Raw genomic sequence first — 20,000 nt, forward strand, 5'->3', positions numbered from 1 at the left:
TGCACAACAAAATTCCTGGCATTGCATACCTTAGCCAGGTGTTCCGTTCTCTCATTGGCTCCCGCCACTGTAACATATCTGTCCAGGAAATTGAGTATGGTAGGTGCGGCCAGATCGAATGTCAGCACCTTCAAAAGCAGATGTTCCATTTTCAGTACCTGCGCATGAAATCATAAACATGGAGATTAGAAATGACAACAACAGTGTGTGTTACACTATATCAGATGTCATGCACCTGGTTAGACCCTAGTTTTTACTGGAGTCATGTGTCATGTGGTGTGTGTGTGTGTGTGTGTGTGTGTGTGTGTGTGTGTGTGTGTGTGTGTGTGTGTGTGTGTGTACACGTAATAACATCCAGGCAATGAGTGCGTCATGCTATGACGTTGAGACTAAGCAAACTGGCAAAACTTGAGTTTATCATCCCTGTTACTAATGAGTAGAGTAAGTAACTATTCGTTTGTCAATTCTGAGATGACTATGAGATTTGAACGAATGTTTGTGATAATAAAGATAGACAGATTGACACGACTAGTCGGTGCAATGCTTGACTCCACTCTAGTGAAGAAGCATATCGTTGAATCTATACTAGAGTTATCCAATGCAAATGTTGGTTTACTTTGTTTGATCTCTAGTGGGTTGAAATCATAAGATTACTGCTTTCTGTAGTAAGTTATTGTATAGTATAGGCAGACAGACAGACAGACCAACAGACCAACAGTTTGCTATTAGCTATTTTGTTTAGCCCGTAATAGCAATCGTGTTTGAAAGATACGACCAACAGACACAGGCTGACAGACACACAGGCAGACAACACAAACAGACAGACAGACACACAAACAAATGCACTGGTACATGGACAGATTGTTACACACTTGTACATCGACTATACCATGCAACAACCACACACTTACAAAAAGTCGTGTTAGTGAAACAGACAGACAGACAGACAAAGTTAGTGATGTTGCACTTTTAGGTTTGATGATGTATTCAATAGAGAACTAAGACAGACAGACAAACAGACAGACAGACAGACAGAAAAGACAGACAAACAATCACGTGCATCTTCATGTCCACACAATTCCATAATACCTGACTTCTTGTGTATGTGTCATCCGTGATATAAACAAATTCATCCACTTCTGGTGGGTGAATCTCCTCAAACTTTGCAGCTACAAACATGCTGGCTGCTCCAACGAGCTGCAGTTTACCTCTCATGACGGACATTTTTGAGAGAAAGCGATCAATGTATGAGATGGCGAGGTACAGAGTCTGAGCCTGCAGCTTGTACTCATCCGCAACCTCTACCAACCAATCTACTAGTATAGAACGCATAGCGTTAGTGATGTCAGGCTGCTTCTTCATATACGATGGATTGCTCATAAACTTTGGCTAGAAAGAATGACAAACACACTATTAGAGTCTGAGTATGTATTGCAGTAAAAATGACAAAAATGTCTAGAAATTGGTTTTATGGTAAAACTGTAGTCTATTGACCTATAGATATATCAATATCTAATGTAATTTGTGACAAGTGTGTGTGTGTGTGTGTGTGTGTGTGTGTGTGTGTGTGTGTGTGTGTGTGTGTGTGTGTGTGTGTGTCACCCTTCACCGTTGACAACAGCCCTTTAGAATGTCACAATAACAATGCAATGACTGCCAATACATTCGTTATTGCAACACAAGACACTTTCACGTAACACTGTCTCAATGGTTGTTTAATACAATTGAGGTGTAGTTTGTCTTTCTAAATGCACTTTGAGATATCAATCGAGGTTTCTACAAAGCGTACGCTTTGCTCAGATATCCCTGCTTTATAACAGAATGCAAACGTCACATCACTCTCTCATTAGAGTATCAGACGCTTGACATTTAGTTGTACATGTTATCAATGCTTGCATCTCAGTTCCATATCCTTTTGTTGTACTAAAGCGTACTGTAGTCAATGAGGTTCAGTAAAATTTATGCCGTGTGTGTGTGTGTGTGTGTGTGTGTGTGTGTGTGTGTGTGTGTGTCTGTCTGTGTGTGTCTTATGTTAAGAAGTTGCCACCGACAACAACCTTCAACAGACTCTGCTGCAAGGTTGTGATTCAAATCTAAAGATCAATGATTACAAGTCATCGCAAGCATAACTATACGAACGACTCCTTCATACTAAAGCCAAACATGAAGCTTTAAAGTGCATACAAGTGCTCTCTCTAACTGTCTCGTCTTATAGGAGGCTTCATCAAGTCAAGTACAGAATGAGAAGGTTTTAGGGTTACAACTTGGCATCGTTCACATGTACAAATTAAGAAGAAAGCTGTAAACATATACCATCCAAAATAAAAAATCGTCCATAAATGCTCAAACTCTTACAAACTGGATTGCCCAAAGTCTAGCGGCAAGACTCTGTAGTTGTTGATTGTGTTCAGTTAACTTAAGCATATTAGACTGCATTAACAACTACAGAGGAGACGTCAAACCCACAAAGGGATGCCATACCACTCAAGCACTTGAGTCTACTTGGCGTGACTAAAAAAGCAAACATAATAAAAGAAAAGCCATAAAAGGCACAGTTTCATGGCTGCAAGCGCTTATAGTATAGCCTATAATGCCGCATTGAGAATCTCTTCAAGCAGTGTTTCCGCTGGACGATCACCAAATAGCCAAATGCTACAAATAAATGTCGCTGGCGAAAAAATAGTAATGCCTCCTCGCCAACTTGGCTAGCTGCTACAGTGTACTGCGTACGCCTTCCTCTGGATCAGATCTTGCAAGCACAGGCACTAGAATGCGCTAACAATGGCAATTACATATATGTATATATATATATATATATATATATATAAATATATATTTATAGTGCAACGCAATGGAGGGACTAAAACGCTGATCTTTCGCACTTGCTCTGGTTTCGCACTAGCTCTGTTTATGTTTTGCACATGCTCTTTGTGTACGGCTTCTGTAAGTGTCAAACTAGGGACGCATTCGATTGGGCTCTTCCAGCCTCTTCCAGAAGAGTCTGGAAGTTCACGCCCCTCTTCCAACCTCTCCAGCACAGGCTCTTCCAATGAGCACCAAAGTCGGTAGAGTTGGCTCTTTCGACAATAGCAGCAGAACTGTAGAAGTTAGAAGAGGGGTGTGCACACGGAGCCTCTTCTGGAAGAGCCCAATCGAATGCACCCTAGAAATAAGCATAAGTGAAGATGACAGTCATGGTTCTGAAGATGACCGTTGTAGTAAATCGGAAGCAGATTGATGATATAGAGACCATGAGGAAGATGATGATGATGATGACTTTATCATTGAATCAATTATGCTGAACTTTGATGATGCTGAATATAGAATGGCCAAAACTTCAAGACTTTGATTTTGACAGAGCTTTTAAACTTTGGTATAAAAACCAGGAAGGATGGCACTGAACACTTGAAGTCTGGTTTGTAGACTTTGTCTTTCTAAAGTCACATTCCATTGAGTATGACATGTGACAGATTAGTACTGCATTTGTTGTGATCGACCATTAGTAAATGTTACCCTACCAGATTAAAGGAACACTCCGGAGAACTACGCAACTTTAGTGTGCAGCCAAAATAGCAAGGTCCGGTGATCGAGAAAGTTTGCAGAAAGTGTTCCTCCGTGCTGATGAGTGCTTCGTAAACTGTTAGAACACAATCGACGACAGTGTCCATTGCCTTTACTCCCAAAGAATCTCACAAAACGCCCATTCTCTCGAATGTTGCCTGACGGAATTACATTGCACAAAAATAAGGCCAGTCTGTACACAGTCTGAAAGTAGCACGACAGTTTCCACCATTCTTGGAGTGACGGAAACAACATAGAGACCATTTCCGGGAATGTGATTACGTCAGTAAGGCTCAAGTGATCTGATGGCAAGCAAAAACGCTTCATTTAGAAGACGAAATTCTTGAAACGACCCCATCAGTTTTATGATTTTAAACGTTCTTTATGTACATCTGTTGGGTTTGCTTTGAGATAGCACCCAGATACCCAACTTGGTTAGTATAGATTTCCCATTAGCGAGCAAAGGCGGAGCCAGCAGCTAGCGCGTATCTCCGGAATGTTCCTTTACACTTGAATCAATAGTTATTGTCATTGAGATTGTTATCTGTTTGATGTTTGGGCAATTTTTTCTTAGCTCTGAAATAAAGCGCTTGGCTACAATCGAACCAACACCTTTAGCCAAGTGGCTAATGATCGAAATTTCCAGTGGAAACACTGTTTCAAGGACCTAATTGGTCAGAATCGGCAGAATAATAACTGCCGCTTTCATTGAAAGTCTTCGCAGACATATGGCAAGCAATCTAATACTTAGCTTACAGAATGATAATATGTATCACACTTCAAAGATATACGGTATTTGCCCATAATATCTTCTATACCGAAATAACACCCGTGCCCGTGTATACACCCATGTGCAGCAGGTCATAACTTTATGCCATAGAAAAAAACTGCCCATGCCCATGTGTCCTGTACACCCAGGATATGCATGCGCAAAACACAAAATGGTGTCCACAGAACATCCGTCTTTGTCAGGTCTGTGTGCGTTTGATGAGCTGGCACCAATGTTGAGTGAAAATGCTTACCGCTAAACTCATGTCTTCGTTGCAATTACTGATACTAATGCTGTTGACGAGCTTCAGCTCAACGACTCAGGTTTACGTGTGCCGTGTTTAGTTTCTGCATGTACACTGATGCTGTACGGATGCCAGTACCTTTGATCTTGTAAATGGATAATTGCAGACATTTGTGGTATTTCTGTCTTCGACTGTTTAGATGGATGACTGACCAAACAACAGAGTTTTGAGACCATGTGGTATATACGTCTGGGACTAAAATAATGCCCAGGCCCTAGTATAAACCCCCAAAAATGAAATTATTTTATACACCAAGGCTCTATTACGTGCAAATACGGTAGTTAACTCAAAATAGTACATTGTAGTCCCGAGTTGCCAAGGTGTGTGGCTACTACTGTAGTATGCCTGAGTAGTCAGTCAAGCCACCATTAATGACTACACTTCTTCAGGCAAGCTTTACCCTCCTGGCCGCATTGATTCCATCAGCTATGTGGGGTACAGTTCTATACAACAGACAAAGTTCCTTGTTCCTCAATGAGGAAAATTATCACCCAACCGTCATTTGTGAAAACCCTAATTTACAATAGTCACCTTGTAGCATGCTGGCGGTAAATGAAAATATAATTTTCACAAACCTAGGCGTGTAGTGCTGACAATAAAGCAGCAAGTAAACATTCTTCAACGGTGAAGACATCGTCTTGTGTCAACATCTCACAAAAATATGGGGTTGAGATGTTTCACATATCTGTTTGTTTCATGTATCCAACTCTCTTTCAATATCTGCTACCCACAGAGAGTCGGATAAGCAAGGATACACTATACTAGATATTAACCTCCATATGACCACCATTCATTATATGTTAGTTTCTCATTCCCACCATATGGAAAATAATTCCCAAATCCAACTTGCTGTTACGCCGTTATCCAGCTGAGCAGTACTCCACTGATCTCAGGGTTCAAAACAACGACTGGATTAGTACCTGTGACAACTTACACGACGACAACTAGAATTGGAAGTGCATGCAGGGTACTATGCTCTAAGCTAAGAGCCAAATCTTCAGTGCTCAAAAACGGGCAAACCGATGGAGTTCAGTTAGCTAAGACATTGCTGTATCAAACCCTAGACGATTTACCCAGTCAAATATTCTTGTCAGAAATTGATCGCAAAAACAGCAATATGTGAGATACGTATATTGCAGCAATAAGAATCAAGCTATCCTAGGCAGAAAACACAATGTCTGGAGTACTTGTTAGAGTTTCCTGTGCTAGCATCTGTACCAGGACGTCCTGTTTGGTCGGTACATCCAACCAAATCTTGTGTGGCTAATCAAAACTTTATAAACACCGGTCTACTGTACCAACCTCAGAATAGGTTTTTAATTTTATTAACAGTTACACAATATATATTAATTAAATAACCAAGTTACAGAGTAGATGCACAGATAACAAGATGGTACTTTTTGCACCAACTCTCTTCAGAGCGAAGTTGTGCCTGTACACCACAAAATTGCAAGTTACAGGCACAAGCACTTGCGCCCATGAAAATTCTTAAAGGGTAACTGACATAAAAAAATCAAAAATTATTATATTGCATTTTTCGTTAGTTCTTAATGTTCGTATGCCCAAAAAATTAAAGTTTAATTTTTGAAGCTATATTCGTGAAGATATTGAGGCGCAAAGTTGCTTCCGGATGTTTAGTAGGCGTACACCCGCCGTGACATCACAAGAGAAACGAAAGTGGCTAGAGCGCATGCTGGCAATAGTAAAGTCCTACGAGAAAGTAAACGTCTGGTTGTCTGCTGGCTGCAGCAATGCGCTCAGAAAGGAAGTGTGGCTTTGATTCACTTCTCCAACAATGCCAAAATGTGAAAGTAATGGGCAACACGAGTGAAACAAACGAGAAATCGGTGGGATGGGCCAACCACACGTTCAGACCCGTCTAGCATGTATTCTCAGCCGGAATGTTTCGAAACGGAGGATTACATTAGTAGGAGGCTTTGGGCTTTACCCCAAGGTAAAAGAAGAATGAAGCCTGAAGCAGCAAGCTGCGCTGGCGATTCATACTAGACAAAGTCAATGCAACGTGACAATGTGAGAAAGTCAACAAATATAGAAGAGGAGAAAAGGCTGAAAGAAAGAATAAGAAATGAAGGGTAAGTCCTGTAAAATTCTACAATCGATAGAGTTGCTTGTGACTATTTTCTACCTACTGCTAGAGCGTGAAAGTAAGTTTGAACCGAAGAGATGAGCTTCTCTTGATGTTGATGTGGATTACGTCAACAATGCTGAAGAATCTGATCAGTGTCCTGGTGTTAGTCCTGGACTCCAGTACGTAGCATTCGCAGGTATATGAGTGCACAGCTTTTTTCATTCCTTACTGTTGGTTGCAATGCCAATTATTGTTGTTGTTATTGTTGTTGGTAGTGGTGCTGTGTTTCTGGTTGTTTAGAATTACTGTCTATGTACTTACAATGTCTTGGCAAAATGGCTCTTTTATTTTCCGTTGTACTTCACACAGTAGCTTTGTTATTTAAAAATGCTAGCACACATGCAATACGATATCAAGTTATTTATAAAAGTAATGTTGCTTTTACAGATTGTTGTTGGCTGCTCTGTATAAATGGAAATTCCATGAGGTCACAATTTAAACGTCAGCAGGCACTATACAGTATCTCAAGTAAAAGAAAGCCATCAATAATTATATGTTGGGTTTTTCATGTAAAACTTAACTGTCACTGGAACTACCAGTGAATGGTGTTATTTTTGTTTGTAGGTTGTGAGAGTTGATTGAAACTTCTGAAGATTGTAATCAATTATCAACAATCCTCCCACCCATCCTTTTACAGCAGTTTCCAACATCCTCATAAATTAGAGTCGGTTTAATTAATTAAGAGATTTCATAATCTTGTTTGCTCTGACCATGGGTAATTGACTAATTCTCAAATATTCGTTTGTTTAAAATGAAAAAGGTGAGAAGAAGCCAGTTAGATCTGGATTTCTGATATCAATTCATGATTCAATTAATTAGTGAGTATGGATGACAGTACAACTCATGTTCTCTCCAACCCACTTCCAGCACACGAAGTCTTGTGAGTTGATGATTTCTACATGACTTACCCTTCATTTCTCACGCTTTCTTTCAGCCTTTTCTCCCCTTCTGTATTTGTTGACTTTCTCACATTGTCATGTTGCAATCCTCTCATTATGGCTCCCTAGTACACAAATCACCAGCGCAGCTTGATGCTTCAGGCTTCAGTCTCCTTTTACCTTGGGTAATAGCCCAAAGCCTCACAGTAAGTGACTCACTAACATTATCCTCCGTTTCGAAACATTCCGGTTGAGAATATGCACTAGACGAGTCTGAACGTGCAGTTGGCCCATCCCACCGATTTCTCGCCTGTTTCCTCACGCTGCTCATTTCTTTGACATCTTGGTATTACTGGAGAAGCGAATCAAAGCCATGCTTTCTTTCTGAGCACATTACTGCAGCCAGCAGCAACCAGAGGTGTACTATCTCGTCAGACATTTTCTATTGCCAGCATGCGCTCTAGCCACTTCCATTCCTCTTGTGTGACGTCACGGCGGGTACGCTTACGCCTTGATATCTTCACGAATGTAGCTTCAAAAATTAAACTTTTAATTTTGGGGGCATAAGAACATTAAGAACAAACAAAAAATGCAATAAAATAATTTTTTGATTTTTTCATGTCAGTTACCCTTTAATAGCTTTAATAATGTCTGTATTTGACTGCATACCGTTTGGAATGTACACTGTGAAGTGACTGTATGTATTAGCATCTCACAACGATCGACTCACATATCATTTACTTCACAGTTCACTTACTTCTTGTAGTATCATGTAATCATAGATTTCTTTTGCATACTCCGAGCACATCGTGACGTCGTGTATACGTTCCCTGTCGACGTCTGGAATGGTCAGTGGAACAAGACACGGCGACTCTGTTGTGACAAATTCAGTAGGAGTGTTGCATACGACCATTGGAGATGCTGTTGAAACACACATGCACGTGTATATAAACCACAAGAAATAAACAAAAATGCCAATGACAAACAAGAAAGCAGCAGACTGACAAACACAACAGAACGTAACTCCTCAGTAATTCAATAGTAAAAGTCATAGTGACAACGGTTGAACCACATTATTACAACTCTACTTACAGCCAAGAATCAAAGATGTGTTTACACTTGCTTCCACCACTATGAGCCTTCTGATCAAGGCTGTCGAAGTAGTAGCAAGAGTCTCCATAAATACCAAAGGTTAGGGTGCATTACCTATCGACACCCATCAGTGCATGCTACAGCATTCAAAAAAGTGGTAATCAAGTTGTCATTTTACAACTAACTGAGTTCATGTGACGACCCATTATACATGTACCAGCAAGGTTGCCATCCTGACAACTAAAGTCACTCCAGTTATGGTGGACCCAATAAATTTTTGTTTTTATCCTGTAGAGTAGAATAGGAAATTATTCAGGTCAGACCGAGTGACATCTCTGAAGTCCTTGTATTTTGTTTATTTGCCAGAACAATCAGTATCATTATTTGATATCTATAAAATATATGTAAGTCTTAAACTTCCTGACAACTAAAAATTTGTGAGGTTGCCAAGATGACGACTACGTCTGCCATAAAACTTCAAATAATGTAGGAGCCTTTAAAAGCTTTGATCATGGCCATTGAAGAAGGCAAGAGTCTCCAAATATACCAAAGGTTATGGTGCATTGCCTATTGACACCCTTTAGTGCATGCTAAGACCTCCATTTCCATCACCTTCCGACATGACTATAGAATCGTTGCAAACTATTACAAATTTTCAAACATAAACAGTAGCCTGTCTTGGTAAAAACTCCTTCACAACGTTTGATGGCTGTGATTGGTAGTTCATCCACTGTCTCTGTGGTGGCCACGTATGACCAAATGCAAATACTGCTTTGTGTCACAGTCCTGCGTGTGACAGAGTCAGCCACACACCATGCATCCATACACAATGGTCACAGACCAGAAGTCATTCAAGCATTACACTTTGAATACGCTACTCGATAAGTCACCCACTAAGCTATGCACTCAGCCTACCACTTCGGCACCTGGAAACTCATTTAATAAAGATCCAACATCATTTAGAATGCACATCTCCGACTCGACATCCTGAAAGCAGTAATAACACTACCAAACTACACAATCATCAATTTGTTTTATTCCTATCAGTATGAACAAGAAATCAAAAATAAAGTGGTCACATTGTCCAACTCTGAAATTATCCTACATAAGTATCATCTGACTCACTCACGCAGGTACCTGTCACTAAATACACAACGAATCTGCTGCTGTAATAGTATCTCTCATCGTATATTGTTCGTGTCCAATAACTTACTACAAATAAATGTTTTCAACAAATCTTGTACACCCTTGATGTTTTGCTATGAGATCATCTAGTAGAGTTGATAAAAAAGCAAAGAATTGGAAACGTTTGGCCATACCATATAATAATATCAGGGTTCAAGCCAGGCATGCTAAGGTGTAACTCTGCTGTGTTTCTTTTTCATTGTCGTTTAGTTAGCAAATGCGTAACAACTTGTTCAAGCTCTCCAGATGACATAAATTTCATTTTGTCATCAGAAAGAAGCAGCAACATCACCTTTGCTACCACTCCTGCTAGTTTGAAATGAAATCATCCAATGCCCAAGAATTAACACGAGCGCATGCTCAGCACCTTCTATATCATTGCTTTATTCAAACCTCTTCCGTCTCTGCCAGCTCTTCCAGACAACTCTTCCAGAGGCAGAAGAGAAGAAAGAAACGTGCCCATAGAATCCGTTCATTACCTCTTAAAATGTTTATTATCAACAGAGTGATAATGAGGAAAAAGGTGGAGACTTGTCAATCATGACTCTCTAAATCGCATACGGTATTACCTATATAGTATTGTAATTAAATTTGTTGCCTGGTAATAGTAATGAGACAGATTCCTAGAAAGTTATACAGACACTACATGCCACATCCATACCACTATGTCTTCCAAAAACCTTGGCTAGAACCCTGAATATGGTATGATATATACAGACCTGGGTGCCAGCAATTAACATTATGATTGGCTATTGGTGTCAATGTTGTATAATTATGTAGATTCAACTGTGTTTGGAGATGAGGCAGTCAAATGTTAGTCACGTGAACACATCTGCTTCGCTGTTTCATCTTATTATGTCCCTACCGGCAATTTCGCTGTGCTATGACTTTGTATACGTACACCACACACAAAACCACTGCCATTGCTCCCCAACTTCTTGCAAATTGTTTCATTTTCAGACGATATTTCACACAATGACAGATTTGCTCACACCGCCAAGACCAAGAATGCGGCTTCACCTGTGGCAAGTAAATATTTCAAAGAACATGATGACTGGCACATGATAAATGCACGTGCTTTGACCGACTTGATAGATCCATCCAACATCATTACATGTCGCTAATTTCCGTGACCATTCTTTATGGATTCACGAAACAAACAACCAAATTTTTGAGAGTTTGATTCATATCGTAGCCATACAAACCAATGACTGAGAGTGTTGTAAAACTGACTGTTATTCAAATCATTTTATGTGTGACAGTATGATAAAAGTACTGACGCTGAGAAACGATAGTAAGAGAGTATTCAAATAACCAATATCAATACCCAATTTCAATAACAACGACATCTGCACTTGCTCAGAATTTGACAAGTGGTAACAAATAGCATTTGATGAGTCAACCAGTGATCATTATATGCATGAAGAGACGCCAAACAGACAGCAAAACCGGCATGCAACTGCGTCAAACCAGCCACAGACAAACAAAATATGACAAACAACAGACAGACAAACGGACAGACTGACTGATTGCTTGACAAGACATGCAGGGAAGCAGAGACTTCCACTGTGACAGACAACAAACACAACGACATCAACCGATTGTAAACAAGTAAACAGACAAATTCTCAGCACCTGGACTGAAGAGCGACGTCGACTGAGGCAACTGAAACGACAAATCCGACAGGCTCACTCTCTCTGACGACATCAACGCCTCATTCTCCATCGAACTACCCGACTGTCTTCTCTCCACGTCTTCTCGAGGCACTCTCATAGGCAGACTGCCCAGTCCGCGTGAAGCAATCGAGAGAAACCTGCTGGAAGTCATCGAATCGAGCTTCGGCTCTGCAGCATCAACCTCCTCCTTTTTCGACTCTAAACCAAGCGCCTGCTTCCAGTAGTCGTTTTCCTTGTTATCAAACGTTGTCAGACGAGTCCGCGACACCTGAAATCGTACGAAAACATGTAACAGTCGGCAAATGATTCGATTCAGTGTCGCTTACCGCCACTTTTGAGACAACTTGTTTCCTTCTCTGCAAGTCCGACGGGCGCAGAGTCCCGAGAGCGACGCGTTTCGTGGCACTGCTGCCTTCTGACGTGTCGGCTAGTTCGTTTCGTTTCCTCCTCGTCTGATTCATTGCGCTCTGGCGTGTGTTTCTGTGCCGCAGCGGCTTGTTCGGGGTTGACGTGTTTGAGTGGTTCGAAACGAAGGTGGCAAGAGTGCGCCGCTCTGTAGGAATCGCAAATAGCAAGACTGGACGTTTCACTTCAAATGGGAGGTGAATCCATTTTCGCGCTTGAGCAGAAAATACGGTGATATCAATAGGTATAAGGAGGCGGTTAAACAAACGGACCAATCACGGGGCAGTGTACGCTGGCAGCGGTTCTCACGCGCGTTAAACCAACAAAGGCTGTACACACCTCACATCCGGGAACAACATATACCATACAATTTGAAACCGTACTGCGCACAGTCACTTTTTCCAAAACAATGCACAACATAATAATAGAGAAATATGGAAGTTGTGCCTGTCAGTGGAGACCGTGATCTTACTAAAAAAGCAGAGCCGTCTTAAACCTTATCCGCCCCGCGTACACCAAAGGTCTGGCCACGCGAGACTACTAAGCCTGTACACTGTATATTTCTAAAAAATTAATCTAACATCTAGCATATCATAATAAATAACCTCAAGCAGTTCGTTTCTATAACTTTTATGCCTTGCTTCTACTCCTTTACGTAAACAGCGTATAGTACATGTACAATCGATATCGTGTTGATGTCAACAACACTAAAATTTTTAAAAATTAAATTTGTCATACAAAATTTTAGTGTTTCAATCACTACACGTCTACTTGTTAACAGGTCTGCAGTCTTGATCTCTGAACTCAAAGTAGCTGTTTATTATCACTGGATAAACAAACGGCAAAGCAAAACAAGCAAGACCAACAGCACTTACCACATACTGCCTACACTCCCATCAGTTTCAGAGTCATTCAACAGAAAAACCCGGTTGTGAAAAAATCAGGCATGTTACACATGCAGAGTTGACGCAATTGTCAAGAGTACCATATGTCATATATGTGTATGTTTACAGAGGGCTACATGTATCATGTGCTGCTTAAGTACAATCTTGTAAAGCTCCTAGTAAAATCATAGTACAATAAACCACACTACTCACCACTATGTGCACAGCAAAAGAGAGACTACTGTACAAATGTGTGTAACTATCGACAGTACACGTAACAAAATGATTTTAATCAGCAAGTTTATACTAATCAATTTGACTTTCGTAAAATAAAATGTAGCTCGCTTCTGATGACTTTGGATTCTCTGCGGCCACACCGAAGAACTCGGCCATCGCTTGAGGCTCAATTCTCTGTGAAAGACGACAGGATGGTACAAAAGAGTGAAGTAAAACTATGTGAGGTTACCTCCACTATATCGTCATCAAACAACAACCAAAATCCATAACTCTTTACAATAGCAATGTAATGACCTCGATGAGGACCGCTGATAAACAAGGCAAGATAATGAAAGTGAGAGCTGACAAGAGCTTGTTATAGTATTAACGCAATACACAAACACACACGTGCACACACACACACGCATCCACACACACGCGCACACGCACACACACGCACACACACATGCACACACGCATGCACGCAAGCACACACACATGCACGCAAGCACACACACATGCACGCATGCACACATGCACGCACGCACATGCACACACACACACACACACACACACACACACACACACACACACACACACACACACACACACACACACCTTCCACAGTGAACGACAACAGCAAACAGACTGTAGAGACGATCAGGATCTTCCTACAAAATGAACGCCACGTCAACAAGGTCTAACATCAACACATCACACCATCACGAACACCTACTGTATTCTGCAGTTTCAACTCCATCGGAAACACAACTCGATATGCTAGTTTCTGATAACGTTGAGAAGACTCCATGAACTTAAATCGTTTCAGATGAAGAGCCAACACTGGAGGAAGTTTCTTAATTCTCATTCTGCAACCAATCACAATATCCGAATCAACACGTCAAACATTTCCAAAACAAATTTCTCAATAAAACAGTATCATAAAATCCAACATCACTATTAAAAACTAAATTAAAATAACATACATTCAATAAACTGCCATACCACAACCTATTAACAGAATCAAATCTACACTACGATTCCGTCTTGTAACTGTCAGTATGTTTCATGTGATAAAGCACCCGCATAGCGTGGTCCTCAAGTTTGATGACACTTCAAAGCCATGCCCATTTTTCTTTTTACTTGCAACAGTATGAACATCTGCCATTGCCGGGACAGTGTGATGGACAAAGATTCATCTCACTGTTTGGTAACCTGAGGGAAAACGGCTACAAAGATAGGGGAGGCCTTAGCCTCCTCACCCCCCCCCCCTCCCCAACACTACACCAATGGATAGAGTATGCTGATGTCTGAATATGCCAGACTATTCACAAAACACGCTGACCAAAAAAAAGTGCGACAGTCAGGGCTCTGACACTGTGTAATCCCTTGGATCCCCAACCACTGCTTGTTTGACTTTCCCTTATCCCACCACTCGTTAAAGAAATGATGTCACATACAACACAACAGATGCTCATAGCCTTAAATGTTCAAACAGAAAAGCACACAAATGCCAGCAAGACACTCGTCATTGCAGTGATATCTGGTACAAGTTTGTGACTCAACGTTACATGGTAACACTCACCTGTTTCTTTCCAGAATAGTCACCTCTCAGTACAGTATTGTAACCACACTACACATTTGTCATCTCACACACTCAACCCTCCATGCTGCCTTGTATACAGACGTGATTAGATAAACAAGATTACAGGATATCGTTCATCAGACATGCAACTACTTGTCATAGTTACTTTTACAAGTTAGTCAAACGATGCCTCAACAATAAAACATAGAGAATTATCAATTTGAGAGACAAACTGACAGCCTCACAGACCAATTTAACACAAGAAATTGCTATCTACTGTAATCATTCGAGTAACTCTTTACCTTCTGAGGTTGAGCAGCATGGTAAAGTATGTACCAAGACCTCACCGATAACTTTAAAATTTCAATAATACCAAACAAACGTTGCTGACTAATTCAAGTTGAATATTGTCGTTGCACTAATCAACACTAACTGAGCTTCAGACTGCAGACCCTACGTATGACAACCTACTCTTTAGTTCTAGTAAACATGTGGTCTACAGCAATAAATAATGTAAAGCCCATACAGACTTGGTGAAAGACAAGGATGGAACGTTATTTAAGTAGGTATGGTTACTTACTCTAAATCAAGTATATTTTAAGCCACTTTAATTTTGTTAATTTTGTAAGGACCAACTAATTTCCCAAGTTTAATCGCTTCATAATTTTCCTGAAAATCAGCTCGCTGTTCATTGTTGTAATGAGAAATTTTCTATGCCCCTTCCCACTAGTCCCACTGGAGAACGACTGTTGAGCCTCAATCTCTTCGTTGGCCTTCTCACATATTACAGCAGACTCGTGATTGGTCTCGTTGTTTGGGCAGGGGTGGCCAACTGGCACTATGGTGACACAGGCCAGAGGCTGGTCTTGGCACCAAGCAAGCAAAGATTTGGCACCAAGGATTGAAGCTATTCAATCAGATGGTGACGTCACGACTGTGACTGAACACAAGACATCATGATTGAATGTACCATGATGATACATACATATGTACATGAGTATGCATGCAAGGGCGTCACATCCTATGTACTAAAGTAAGTGCTAGCCCCCACTTTGAGGGCATGGTGCATTAATATTATTATTGTATTTAATCTCGTGTTGTTTGAGAATCAAGCAGTCTTAATTAAAACATCTTAGTTTTGACATCACTTGTTCAAATTTATTGATGAGCCTCTCACTTTTGAGACCCACGTGACGCCCTAGATGTATGTATGTATGTATGTATGTGTGTATGTAAATGTTGTATATGTATGTATGTATAAATGTATGTATGTATATGGCTCAATTGGTTAGAGTGTACATTTGGAGATTGGCAACATCCGGGACCTTCGGGTCAGAGTTTGAGTGCGGGAGGGCCACATACATAAATTCCCTTGGGCAAGGAACTAGCATACAATTGCCTCTCTCTCCGGAGTGTCAGGTTCTGTCTACAGCAAGTATCTACAGCAAGTACAGCAAGAGTAAAGTACATCATAGTGATTTCTGATAGTGACTTCTGCTACAGTAGTGTTAGATTGCAGTGTTAGATTGCGGTGTTAGATTGCAGAATAGTGATTGCAGGATCTAACCTGGGCCCTAAGGGTCCTTGTAAACAAAAAAATGTATAAATGTGTGTATGTACTATTTATAACATATCATGTGACCTTTAGGTGTGCTCATTGGTCCATTGCAAGTGTTATATCAGCGATATAACACCCGAGGTCATGATATAACACTTGAGGTCAACCATATAACACCTCTTCCCACAATAACCATTTATTCAATTAAGGGTGCACTAAACAGTCAAGTTGATATGTTATCAATCAATTATAACATGGGTGGTCGAGATGTTGGCATAATAAGACACCTCAGCCGTGAGCGCTTAACACCTTGATAATTGGACCTCGTCCAATTATCTCGGTGATAAGCCCTCACAACTTCGGGTCATATAGCACGCCAACATCCCTACCACCCATGTTATAACTATTAAGTATAGGTAGGTAGGCAGGTGTGTCTGCATGGGCGTGTCATTTCCGTTGGGCACCAGGATGCATTCCTGGCGCCAAACCAAGGCACTAGCCTTAGCCTAGCCTCGTCCCCAGACTCACATGAGCCTGGCAGTATCCAGTACGGAAGGCTGAAAGTGTCATACAGGAACCGATCACTGCCAGGCTCACGTGAGTCTGGGAACAAGGCTACCTTATCCCAACTTGACAATCCCTGTCGGGTCTGGCAGAAACGAGATTGTACGAGCCTTAAACCTTTTAAGCTGCAAATTATTGCTTTCAGTCACACCACCAGTGACATGGTTCATAAGAGTTATGTTACAATACCAATGGCACATGCGTAGAAGTTGTGCCCTCGCAATTCCGTCATTCTTACTGTGAGTAGTAACTTAATTAAAGCTGTTTTCAGCATAGCCTTCAAGCATGTTTTCAAATCAAATTGCTCCTAAAAACGTTTTAATTTTTGACTTTTTTACTTATGAAATTTACTTGATTTAGAGTATTCAAACTATGCTACAAGTTCACACATAATAATTAAATTTAGAAAACCTCCAATGATTGATTATACCGTTTGGTGGCTTCTTGTTTGCTACAACATGTATCACAAAAATATTTGTACTGAGAACACAGTGTCTCTGTTCCAGAGAAACACCTAAATATCAACAAAAATTAATATGCTTCGATGAGTGCTCCCGCTGAACAACTTTGGGCTCTCACTTTAGACAACACGTTATTGACGAATGCTGCTGAATATCAACAGAAAGATCCAGAAATTCTTCGTCTTTACTCCTTACCTAAGCACAGTGTAATATGGAACTACTCCATGCCCTCCCCCCCCCCTCAACAAGAGAAATGCAAACAAGAAAAGATGGAGACAGCAAGCAAATAGAAACAGCATTATAACAAACACAGCAGAAACATGGACACAAATAAATCAAGTGTCAAGCAGGTGAGTGGAATAAGTGTCATGAGTAGGTGAGCAGAAAAACATACAAAACAACCCCCAACTTAGTAAGTAGGAACTACTTTAATGGCCATGGAGACTAAACGTTTCATATGGCAACTGACTATAAATTGTTATTAGCCAGTAACCAGTTCGTGTATTAGTAACCAGTAAGGGTACATGTCTAAACATACCGTATTTCCTCGCAAATAGTAACCCGTGGTTTACTATTTTTTCAAACTGATCAGAGCTATGAGTTACTATTTAAGCAGGATTACTAATCGAGCACGAGTTACTATTTTTCAATGTCTGCTATCGTGGTTCAAGTTGAAGTAAAGAGTTATGCAACTATTAGAGGAACACAATCTTGACGCATTCAAACAGTTAGGGTAACCCCTATTCAGTTACCAGTAGTTTACTCAGTGTCCTCATCATAAAACCATACTGTCCTCATTGTCATGATCATTGTCTTCATCTTTGTCTTACTGTGTCTCTTCCGTCAAACTATACTAAATTTGAAATACTAAACATGCGCAATGTCGCAGTCTCTGACATCTAAGGCACAGGTTTAACTGCACATGGGTTACTATTTTTCACACTGATCAGATCTACGGTTTACTGTTCGAGGAATTACAGTAACAACGACGACTAAGATAACTAAATGCTGGGAATAGAATCATCAAGACTAAAATCTCTTCTGAGAGAAATGCAATCTTTACGGATATGACAATAATGTCGGACCAAAAAATAGCAACACTACATATAAACTGGAAACCATGCAGTTGTAGATGGTGCTTGGATGTGAGACACCAAGCAGTATGTTCTTTGAATGCTTGCACCTGAATGTGATATAAACACTGTACAAAGCAGTAAGCTTACAATCAAACTGTTTGCAAATTTGTTTGAGGCGAGGTATACAAACGTTCACAATTACTTTGTCAGGATATGAACCAATGTTGCTACCGCATCTTAAAAAAACAAGAACTACATGCTAAAAAGTGGATCTTGATTATCAGACCCATTTGGAGAAATGCATGAATGACCAGTAAACCTATTTGCTGCCAACTAACTTGTTGTCTTTACACGTCAGTGACTACAGCATTATCTCTAATATAATCACATAGTCCAATACAGTTACTTCTCTAATAAAATTACACTTCGTGACCTCATCCAAAGAATAAAAGCCACAGTCTCCAATAAAAGTACATATCACACTATTACCAGTATACCAGTAGTCAAACGTAGCGTATTGAATGGTAATGATAGCTAAATTGTATTGTTAATGTAAGCACAATGAAACTATATAAAACGCAGTCTCTAACAAAGACACGTCTCTAGTAAAGACACATCTATCAGGCACTTTGAAGAAAATAAGAAGGACGTGTTTGTATCAGAGATAATACCGTAGTAGAGCAAAAACTGACCTTAGAGACTGCAATTAAACAAACGTTGAGACATGCAAGTGAGCATAACAAGAACAAGACAGCAACACAAAAAGATGAAAGTATGATGACGAACTACAAGCAAAGACTGACCGTTTCGCATGTCAAGCAGCGAGTTTCATTTGTTAGTACGCCTTCGAAGATCTCGTGGACCCATGTCTTGACTGATGCATCGCTGGCTTTGCTTTCAGCTCCAGATGTTTTTGTCTCAACTGTGACCAGGTCTGCCACGGTGTTGAGCAGGTAGTTCAGAAATTCATGGGCATCCTGTTGCTGCATGTTGTCAAATAGCTCTAAATCAAATGTACATTGTTTTAGCAAAGAACGCACGCAAAAAATATTTACAGTACACAAATTAGCAACTGCAGGTTTACACAAACAGCAAAATGACAGAAGACAGACAGACAGACAGACAGACAAACAGAACAGACAGATAGACACACAAACAAACCAACAAACAGACAAATACACAAACAGACAGACGGCCGGACAGAGCAACAGACAAACAAACAGACAGACACAGACAGACAGGACAGACAGACAAACAGACAAACAAGACAGACAGACAAAAACAGACAGACAAACAGACAGATACTCTATTTTCATATAGACTGTACTTGTACATACGGTAAAATTTTGTTAAAAGCAAACCAGTTCTTGCAAACAACAAAGTCATAGATTAGCTAATAGATTTGGCCTTGAATGGCACAGTCAAGAAAGTGTCATACGGGAACTGCACACTGCCAAACCTATGTGAGTATGGGGATGAGGTTATACATACTCTCCTGAAACAAGCTCTTCTGAACGTTTTTCATTTTCTTTTCTTCTTCTGTTGTGGCAGTATGAACGTTTTTCCTTCTAGCCCTCTTAATAATAACCTGACTCCATAGATGAGCAAGTGAAACATCAAGATCCAAATTCTGTCCA

At 40.4% G+C, this 20,000-nt stretch overlaps 2 protein-coding genes across 2 annotated transcripts in view; both read right to left on the minus strand.

Moving 5' to 3' along the window:
* Nucleotides 1–12,225, minus strand: part of LOC134189571 (cyclin-A2-like) — a 13,232-nt gene extending 1,007 nt beyond the window's left edge. The window contains exons 1-5 of the mRNA XM_062657883.1: nucleotides 11,941–12,225; nucleotides 11,573–11,882; nucleotides 8,419–8,582; nucleotides 1,090–1,389; nucleotides 30–158 (exon numbers count right to left, since the gene is read on the minus strand). Of these exons, the coding sequence (XP_062513867.1) occupies nucleotides 30–158; nucleotides 1,090–1,389; nucleotides 8,419–8,582; nucleotides 11,573–11,882; nucleotides 11,941–12,075 (1,038 nt within the window). The 5' untranslated portion in view covers nucleotides 12,076–12,225. The remainder of the gene's footprint in view (nucleotides 1–29; nucleotides 159–1,089; nucleotides 1,390–8,418; nucleotides 8,583–11,572; nucleotides 11,883–11,940) is intronic.
* A 775-nt stretch (nucleotides 12,226–13,000) lies between these two features.
* The window catches only part of LOC134189768 (ubiquitin carboxyl-terminal hydrolase 46-like), an 8,922-nt gene continuing 1,922 nt past the window's right edge, over nucleotides 13,001–20,000 (minus strand). Inside the window, exons 5-11 of the mRNA XM_062658139.1 lie at nucleotides 19,167–19,366; nucleotides 17,406–17,482; nucleotides 17,257–17,340; nucleotides 13,856–13,988; nucleotides 13,738–13,790; nucleotides 13,370–13,448; nucleotides 13,001–13,314 (exon numbers count right to left, since the gene is read on the minus strand). Coding sequence (XP_062514123.1) covers nucleotides 13,210–13,314; nucleotides 13,370–13,448; nucleotides 13,738–13,790; nucleotides 13,856–13,988; nucleotides 17,257–17,340; nucleotides 17,406–17,482; nucleotides 19,167–19,366 — 731 coding nt within the window. The 3' untranslated portion in view covers nucleotides 13,001–13,209. The remainder of the gene's footprint in view (nucleotides 13,315–13,369; nucleotides 13,449–13,737; nucleotides 13,791–13,855; nucleotides 13,989–17,256; nucleotides 17,341–17,405; nucleotides 17,483–19,166; nucleotides 19,367–20,000) is intronic.

Source organism: Corticium candelabrum, chromosome 14, assembly GCF_963422355.1.
Source record: "Corticium candelabrum chromosome 14, ooCorCand1.1, whole genome shotgun sequence".
Taxonomy (NCBI): Eukaryota; Metazoa; Porifera; class Homoscleromorpha; order Homosclerophorida; family Plakinidae; genus Corticium; species Corticium candelabrum.